The sequence below is a fragment of the Myodes glareolus genome, chromosome 4 (assembly GCF_982192425.1).
Source record: "Myodes glareolus chromosome 4, mMyoGla1.1, whole genome shotgun sequence".
In the NCBI taxonomy this organism is placed as follows: domain Eukaryota; kingdom Metazoa; phylum Chordata; class Mammalia; order Rodentia; family Cricetidae; genus Myodes; species Myodes glareolus.
In genome coordinates this window covers 57485614-57494823 of record NC_142029.1, presented here as the reverse complement: position 1 = coordinate 57494823, position 9210 = coordinate 57485614, and the positions used below count along the sequence as shown (strand labels likewise).

Here is a 9210-nt window from a genome sequence, read left to right as displayed (position 1 = left end):
GTGGACAGCGCTGTGGGGCTGTCGGGGCACAGGGTGGATTGAGGACAGTGGCGCTGGTGCTAGCCAAGCAACTGCAGTCATCGGCCCTGGAGTCCTGCGCCTTATTCACGTCCCACCTGATACACCTGGACGTCAATTAAATTCCAAGTGTTGGACCGGAAAGTGAAGTCGTGAAATGTCACGCTAGGCTCCGCCCAGGAGTGTAGGCTGGGCTTTCCAGTAGCCTAGGCTGTACTTGAGAAATGCTTTTGTCCTAGTGCGGCCAGAATATCTTTCCTGTCTTTTATTTTTTATTTTTTGGTTTTTCGAGACAGGTTTTCTCAGTGTAACAGCCTTAGCTGACCTGAAACTATCTCAGTAGACCAGGCTGGCCTCGAACTCACAGAGACCTGCCTGCCTCTGCCTCCTGAGTGCTGCTGAGATTAAAGGCATGTACTAACACTGCTTGGTTTTATTTTTAATGTTTTTGGTGTTTCGAGACTGGGTTTGTTTTTAGCTTTGTAGCCCATCCTGGAGCTAGCTCTTGTAGACCAGGCTGGCCTCGAACTCACAGAGAACCGCCTGCCTCTGCCTCTGGAGTGCTGGGATTGAAGGGGTGTGCCACCAGCGCCTGGCCGTTTTGTTTTTTTTTAAACAGATTCGGAATAGGACTTTAATATGACTGATCTTTAGAATTCCTCTTTTCCAGTGGTTTCGAAATTTATAAGACCACCTAGAATTTGCCAGGCTGATCTACAAAGCTCTAGGACATCCGAGACCAAGAAGAGAGGACCTTCTCTCTTAAAAAAAAAATCACTGAAAGGATGCTTCCTCCACTTCCCCAAATATTCAGATTTCTTAACTTCAGTGATTATTAAATTATTCATTTTGTTTTCATTTTTCGGGGAAAATGTCACTGTGTACGTGAGTCCTGTGGTTGATAGAATGTGATTTCAGCATCATGTGAGGGAGAATCTCAAGTTTGAGTCCAGCCTGGGTCACACATTGATACACCATTTTCAAAACAAAACAAACAGCCAGGTGGTGGCACACATCTTTAATCCCAGCACTTGGGAGGCAGAGACAGGTGGATCTCAGTGAATTTGATGCCTGCCTGGTCTCAAAAGGGAGTTCCAGTCCAACCAGTTCTGCTACACAGAGAAACCCTGTCTGGAGAAAACTGCCTTAAAACCAATCCAACCCAAAATAAATAAATAAATAAAGCCCAAAAGCAAAATAACAAAAGAAAACAAAAACAAAACCCACCAAGCATGGGTTAGAATGCTGACTCAGTGGTTAAGAGCATGTGCTATTCCAGAAAACCTGGGTTCAGTTCCCAGCATCCTAATGGCTGCTCACAGTCATGTTTAATTCCAGTTCCAGGGGATCTGATACCTTCTTCTGGCCTACACTGGCAACATGCAAGTAGATGGTGTACAGACAAACATGCAGGCAACACATCCACACAAAGATAAAAATAAATACATTCTTTTTTTAAAAAAAACAGAGAGAATATATGAGGGAGTAAAATTTACTGAATGCTTGAGTGTCACAAGGGTACCAATGTAGAACTCTAAAATAACTCTAAAGCCATTTCGGACAATTCTCATCCCTCTCAGTCTCAGCAGTGATGCTCCCCCTTTTCCCTCCAAGGACCTAACAGCTACTGAAATATTGGGAACTTTCCATTTCCCTGAGTCTTTGTGAATGTTCTCCAGATTTGGGGTAAGATAACCTTTAAGATGTTGACTCAGTTCCTGAACAATTACCCACACATGTATGTTTTGACTCAGCCCCTGGGAAATGGGGTCAAAGTGACTTCTTACTTTATCTGATCTGGCAATCGCTTTCCATCCAATTATTGGTAATAGCTCTTTTGAATAAGCCAAACATAATTGTCAAAAAATACCCCCAACACACACCCCTTTGCTTCCGTGGCTTTTTCCTTTAAAAGTAGCCTGTACTAGCTATTCCATGTCTTTCGGCTTCCCAAATGCTGAAGATTCCTGTTATGACAAAATTAATAAAATTCTCATACTTTTACATCAGCTGTGGTGTGAGAGATGGTCTCTTGGGGAGACTCCTCAGTGATTGAACTCTAGGGTCTAACACCACCACACTCGAGTTATAGCCTGCTGTGGATCAAACCCGGGACTATGTGCAAGCATCCTAAGCATCTTTTGGAACATATCTCCTGCCCCGTGGTTTGTGAACTGCACAGGAGTTTCTCCATCTCTCTGAGAAGGGCCTTTAAAATACTAACGTGAAACATTCAGGCAAAGATTTCCTGAGGATTGAGGGCTGTAATAAAATTGTTAAAGTTAGGCCCAGTGTGGTGGATGGTCACCTAGAACCTGCCCCCAGGGTGGTAGAAGCAGTAATTCGAGCCTAGAGGTCAGTCTCAGTTGAATGAGCCCCTGTAAAAATAATTTTAAACAAAGAAAAAGGAAAGAAAAAGAAAGACAAAGAGAGCTGGAGAGAGATATAAATTTAACCCCTCCCCCCATAAAAAGTCTGGAAGTGGTGGCACCTAATGCTTTTAATCCCAGTTCTAAAGAGGCAGAAGCAATCTGATCTCTATGTGTTAGAGATTGGCCTTGTACTACATAGTTTCAGGACAGCCAGGGCCACACAGAGAAACATGTCTCAATAAATAAACAAACAATAATGAAAGAGAGAGAGAGAGAGGGAGAGGGAGAGAGAGAGGGGGAGGAGGCTGGATGTAGTGGTACACCCCATTAATTCTGTTAGAGACCAGAATATTTCTGCGGATTTGAGATAGGCCTGGCCTATATAGTGAGTTCCAGGACTGCATAGAAAGACCTTTCTTAAAACAATAAGAAGAAAGAAAACAGAAGGTATCATTGAGAGCATTAAATATTGAAACAATATTAAGCTGTCGATGATGGTACACGCCTTTAATCCTAGCACCCAAGAGACAGAGGCAGGTGGATCTCTGTGAGTTCGAGGCCAGCCTGGTCTACAATAGCTAGCTCTAGGTCAGGCTACAAAACTTCACAAAAAAATCTGAAGCACTAAAAATAAAAATTTAGTATTCTAAGTATATGTTCTATATTCTATTATTAATTAATTATATTTTGAAACATAATTTAACCATGATCCAATGTGGTATGCGGAGGAGGATGACCTTTAACTTCTGATCCTCCTGCCTCAACAACCACACTGACAGGAGCACAGGGATGCAGTGTCCTATCTGGTTTCCGTTGTGCTGGGTATTGGACACAGCGTTTATTGCAGCCTAGGTGAGTGTTCTGCAGCCAAAGTGTATCTCCATCTCCAACTGTGGCATTATTAAAAACTATACATTCAATCCCCAAACACCTAGTGTTTACTTTCTAGTTTAGTTACTGTGGGAATATGATGCAGACCTGTATTTTAATTTAAACCAAGACACATCATCTCTGTCTGATAACCTCCTGTGACATGCTCACTGGTACTTTGCGTGACTTCTGAATTAACACGCAATGTCTCCCCCACTTTCTCCTTCCTTCTTTCTCCTCCCTCTCTTCTTCCTTTTCTTCCCTCTTTCCTTCTCTAATTCAGTATTAGGGATCAAACTCCCAGCCTTCTGCATTCTAGGCAGCTGGTTGAGCACCTAGCCCCACCTCCAAGCCCTTTGCCCCACTTTAATGTATTTTCCCAGTCTCCATGCTTGCCGGCTATGTTGGTTTCCATTCCCCGGCTGGACCATCTTCTCAGTTCTTCTTTCAAAGCTTTTCATTTTGACACAAGGTCTAGGTAAATTACCAGACCCGGCTTGAAATTGCTTTAAAACAGGTTGGCCTTGTGATGGACCGGAAAGTGAAGTCATGAAATGTACGCTTGCCTCCGTTCCTCAAGCCTCCATTTCAGAGGCTCTGCCCAGGAATGTGGGCTGGGCTTTCCAATATCCTAGGCTGTAGTTGAGAAGTACTTTTGGCCTAGAGTGCCCAGAATATCTTTCGTGTCTTTTTTTTTCTTTTTTTTTAAATTTTTGGGTTTTTTGAGACAGGTTTTCTCTGTAGCTTTGGAGACCATCCTGGAGCTAGCTCTTGTAGACCAGGCTGGCCTCGAACTCACAGAGATGTTTGCCTGGCACCAGGTCTCTCCCTAACCCCATATGGCACCTTCTATCAGGATATGTCTTTCATTGCACTCCCTTTCCATCGTTTCCCTAAATGAGCCACCCCACACCTAATCTTCACAATTCCCATTACCTCCCATAATGCCCTTCCCCTGTTTTACCCAGGACACTTCTTACATACATCAAAGAGCAGCAGGAAAGAACGGTATCTTGAAGTAATGAGAGAAAATAGATGTGATTTTAGAATTCCCAACCCAGCTAAAATAGCACAAGTTAGTAGGTGTCTATGAAACATTTCCAGACATAAGCTAAGACTTACCACATAGGCCATGGAAGAAAGAATTCCTGAGGCTGTTTTGTAGGCTGCTCAGAGGTGGTGGCTCACACCAAACATCTTAGCCCTTGTGAAGCTGCAGCAGAAGAATTTCAAGCAGGGTAGATGAAGAGAACAGACTCCTGTTCGTCTCTGACATCCACATGGTGCCAGAACACTAGTGTCACACGGAAGCAAAGCAAATGCATAAATGTGTTGTTTTTTAAATTAAAAAGAAATATGGAGAATAGAAAGAAGGAGTGAGGGAAAAGAATAGAAAAGCGAGTAAAGAAACTGGCAAGGAGTTTGGAATATTTAAAATTTAATTATTGATATTCTCAATGTAACTTTATGTTGATTAGTTCCCAAAGTAGCATTATGTTGATATCTGCTTTATCAGTATTGATTTATTTCATTATTAGAAATGGATCAGTGGTTAAGAACACTAGTTGCTATCATAGAGGACCCTAGTTTTATTCCCTGCACCCAGATGGTAGCTCATACTGTTTTTAACTCTCATTGCAGGAAATCCAATGCATTCTTCTGGCTAAAGAGGCATTCAGTCATTCATGTGATATGTGTACATTTATGCACATATATATAATATACATGCATACAAAATACATATATATATGTACATGTATATGTATATCACTTTCTTAGGTACAGTTTAATATTAGTTAAGAGTGGTTTGAAAAAAACACAAACAGCAAGCTAGGTAGTGGTGGCACATACCTTTAATCCCAGTACTCGGGAGGCAGAAGTGGGCTATGTTATTCTACAAAACGAGTTTCAAGCATAGACATAGTTAATCAATAAAACCCTGTCTCAATAATAAAAAAATAAAAAAAATTAGGGCATTGGTGGCTCAAACTTTTAATCCCAGCACTCAAGATACAGGCGGATCTCTGTGAGTTTGTGGCCAGCTTAGTCTTCAGAGTGAGTTCCAGGACAGCCAGAGATACACAGAAAAACCCTGTCTCAAAAAAAGATTACACTAAACATATTTACAAAAGTATACAATGAAGCCAGATTTGGTACCATATGCCTGTAATCCCAGCACTTGGGAAGCAGAGGCAGGTAGATCCCTGTGAGTTTGATGCTGGGCTGATCTCCCTACATGGAGAGTTTCAGTGCATTCTGAACTACACAGGGATATCCTTCCTCAAAAAACCCAACCCTACCAATCAACCATTCAAACACTGTCTAACCTCCCAAAGTAAAACCATCCCAGAGTATAATGTCAATCAGAAGGAAATCCTATGGACTAGCAGGGGTGCACAAGGCCTTCTTAGTTGTTGTCTGTTCTATCTACAAGGACTGATGGAGAAAACACCGTGAAGCACGGTGCTCAAAAAAAAACTTCTTAAAATGTTACCATGTGACACTGTAATGTGTCATTTCTCCTTCTAATCATCATTTCTGCTTCTAACCATCTCTGCTCAAGCCTCTGAAAGAGGACCTAAGTTTTACGAAGTCCTTAGCCCCAACCCCAGTCTCATTTGTGTTTTTGTGTGTGTACCAAAGGCTCAGGGCTCAACATTGCTCATACATGAAGGAACACTAATACTCAAGTTTTTAATATACAATTTAATTCAATTATTAAATCCAACATTTTGACAAAGTCTTAGTACTTAACCAAAACCAAAACAATAGAATCTAACTTTTTTTTAATGATCAGAAACAATATAAAGTAAGATCTTCATCAGGAAAAGACTATCTAAGAGCTATTTATAGAAAAGCTAATATTCTATTATAAAATTTAAGTAATTGCATTCTATATGATAGGAATGGCCCTAACAAATACACTTCAAGTTAACTTAACTATTTCATGGTAAATGTTAAGGAAAAATAAGATGTTTTAGATATGTCAAAGGCCCCCAATTTCTCAGTAGAGAAACTGTTTTTATCAAACACCCAAAAGAAGGTACATAAGATTAGTAAAGAAATTAATAAATTTTGTTGGATATCAAATCAACATGAGACATATCTATACCCTAGTTACAATGAAAAACATAAATTTGAGATGTTCTAATTATTCTAACAATATAGTTTTATAACTAATTATTGTAACATTAGAATTATGACCCCCCCAGAACTGGAGAATTACATTATTAAAAATACACAAAATAAGATCAAAAGACTTATTTCTTGTTGAAAGAAAAGGTAAAACTAACTCCTCCTAAAGCAAAATCAAAACAAACCCCAAAACAACCCCTCTAAAATAAAGAAAAGCCCCATTTATTTTTCTTTAAAAAAATAACACGAGCTGGGTAATGGTGGCACAAGCCTTTAAGCCCAGCACAAAAAGCAGAGGCAGGCAGATTGAAAAAAAAAAACAACCAAAAACCAAAAAAACATAAACAAACAAACAAAAAAAAACCCCATGATCATTGATCATTACTTCCCTTGCTAGGTTTGTTTCATAGAGAACAGAATCTGTGAGGTGAAACCATTTGCTAGATTTTCCCAGTTGAGGAAGAACCTCGGTAAGGATTGGGTACATGGCAAAATAGCTGGCACAGTAGGAGGAGTAGAGGTTAACTCATAAATGATTAATAGTATTAATGACTAATTAATTCAAAAAATTAAGTTGGAAAGGCGAATGATAGGGTAAAGTTTTGAGGGAAAGTACTTCAAGTTGGGAGAAAAGCAAGGGCTGCCCGAGAGTGACTTCCATATAGAAAAAGTCGAAGTAAGCAGTCAATTCAAAGACCAAACGCAGGTGAGTACCAACCAGCACCTGATCTGGTGGCGATGTTCTTCCTTCCAGACTTTCTAGCCAACCATCAATGCAATGTTCTGCATTCTGTCCAGTTCAAAACAAGAGTGCCCTTCTAACCTTGTAGGCTGTGCAAAGCCATTCACGAGGGCGTTGGGAAGCCAGTCTCTCACTTGAGGGGCATCAGGAATTGTGCAGCGCAGTTCATTCACTGAAACAGTCGCTTCCTGGCCTTGCATGGGGACCATGGAGAGGATGGAGGACGCAGTTCTTGGGGACTTGGAGGAGGAGATGAAGGCAGGGGCTGCAGGGGTGAGCTGGGGAAGGGTCCCAACAGGTAGCTGTCCTGGTCCCAGATAGACCTTGGAGAATATGGCTCTGCATTCGGGGAAGGCCCCGAAGGATATGGTTCTGGGATGTGGCCCTGAGGCCAAGGACTGGGCATCCTGTTGGTGGAGGAAAAGTGCTCACTTGCCTGACCAGCTGGAGGATCCATCCAGGGTGACATCCTGCCGGAGTCCGCATCCTCATCACAGGGGTCCTCTTGGTAGGAACTTTCTAGAATGTACACACAGGAGGATCCTGGCTGTAGGACTAGGAGGTCGTCCTCTGGCAATACCAGGAAAGCGCCCCCCTGCGGGCTGGCGGACAAGAACGCAGGCTGCCCAAGATGGTAGGAATCCTGGAGGCCCTCGGGCACCAGGATGATGGTGTGTTCAGGGAGCAACACTTCCAGGACCGAGGTGGGATCCGGCTCCAGCAGCAGGTCGATGCCATCCAGCTGCAGTTGCATGGCGCAGTCGGCAGCCAAGAACACCACGGAGGTGGGCGCATCGCTGGCAGACCCTGCAGGCTGTTCCAGTCCGGGTGGCGCCAGGGGCTCTTGGAGGCTGCATTGCTCGGCAGGGCTGGGTCCTTGTGGCTGCGGTGTCCAGCAGGGCGCGGGGTCTGTGCTGGAGCTGGTAGGCTGCATGTTCAGCATGTGGACTGCGCTGTGGGGCTGTCGAGGCGCAGGGTGCAGGGAGGACAGTGGCGCTGGTGCTGGCAGAGCGGCTGCAGTCACTGGCCCTGGAGTCCTGCGCTTTATTACGTCCTACCGGATACGCCCTGGACGTCAATTAAATCCCAAGTGTTCGACCGGAAAGTGAAGTCGTGAAATATCACGCCAGGCTCCGCCCCTCGAACCTCCATTTCAGAGGGTCCACCCAGAAGTGTGAGCTGGGCTTTCCAGTAGCCTAGGCTGTACTTGAGAAATGCTTTTGTCCTAGTACCACCAGAATATCTTTCGAGTCTTTTTTGTTTTTGTTTTTGTTTTTGTTTTGTTTTGTTTTGTTTTTCTAGACAGGTTTTCTCTGTGTAACAGCCCTAGCTGTCTGAAACTCTGTCTGTAGACCGGGCAAACCTCGAACTCACAGAGATCTGCCTGCCTCTGCTTCCTGAGTGCTGGTATTAAAGGATATACCAACAGTGCTCAGCTTTTATTTATTTATTTTGTTTTTCGAGACTGGGTTTCTCTGTAGCTTTGTAACCCATCCCGGAGCTAGCTCATGTAGACCAGGCTGGCATCGAACGCACAGAGATCTGCCTGCCTCTGCCTCCGGAGTGCTGGGATTAAAGACGTGTGCCCCCAACCAGGGCCGGCTTTTTTTTTTTTTTTTTGACAGGTTTGTAATAGAACTTCAATGTGGCCGACCTTTACAATTCCTGTTTTCGAGTGGTTTCGAAATTTATAAGACCACCTAGAAATTGCCAAGCTGATCTACTAAGCTCTGGGACACTCGAGACTATAAAGAGAGGTCCTGTCTCTTCCCTCTTAAAACACACACACACACACACACCGAAAAGGTAGCTCCCCCCACTCGCCAAATATTTAGTTCTCTGAACTTCAGTGCTTATCAAATTATTTATTTTTCATTTTTCAGAGAAAATGTCATTGTGCATATGTGTCCTGTGGTTGATAATATGTGATTTCAGCATTATGAGGAGAATCTCATGTTAAATCCCGCTGGGGTCACATATTGGGACACTGTTTACAAAGCAAAACAAGCAGCCAGGTGCTGATGGCACACACCTTTAATCCCAGCACTTGGGTGGCGAGATGGGTGGATCTCA

General features: G+C 43.1%; 1 protein-coding gene across 1 annotated transcript; it reads right to left on the bottom strand.

Annotated features, from left to right (window-relative positions):
- Nucleotides 1-7165: 7165 nt before the first annotated feature.
- LOC148122279 (proline-rich protein 23A3-like) lies at nt 7166-8080 on the bottom strand. Its single transcript, XM_087905041.1, has one exon. The coding sequence runs from the start codon at nt 8078-8080 to the stop codon at nt 7307-7309; it is 774 nt and encodes a 257-aa protein (XP_087761167.1). The 3' UTR covers nt 7166-7306.
- Nucleotides 8081-9210: the final 1130 nt, after the last annotated feature.

Bases quoted from the DNA above. Each gene is read 5' to 3' on its own strand.
- LOC148122279 (XM_087905041.1), bottom strand. From the start codon at position 8,080: ATGCTGAACATGCAGCCTACCAGCTCCAGCACAGACCCCGCGCCCTGC.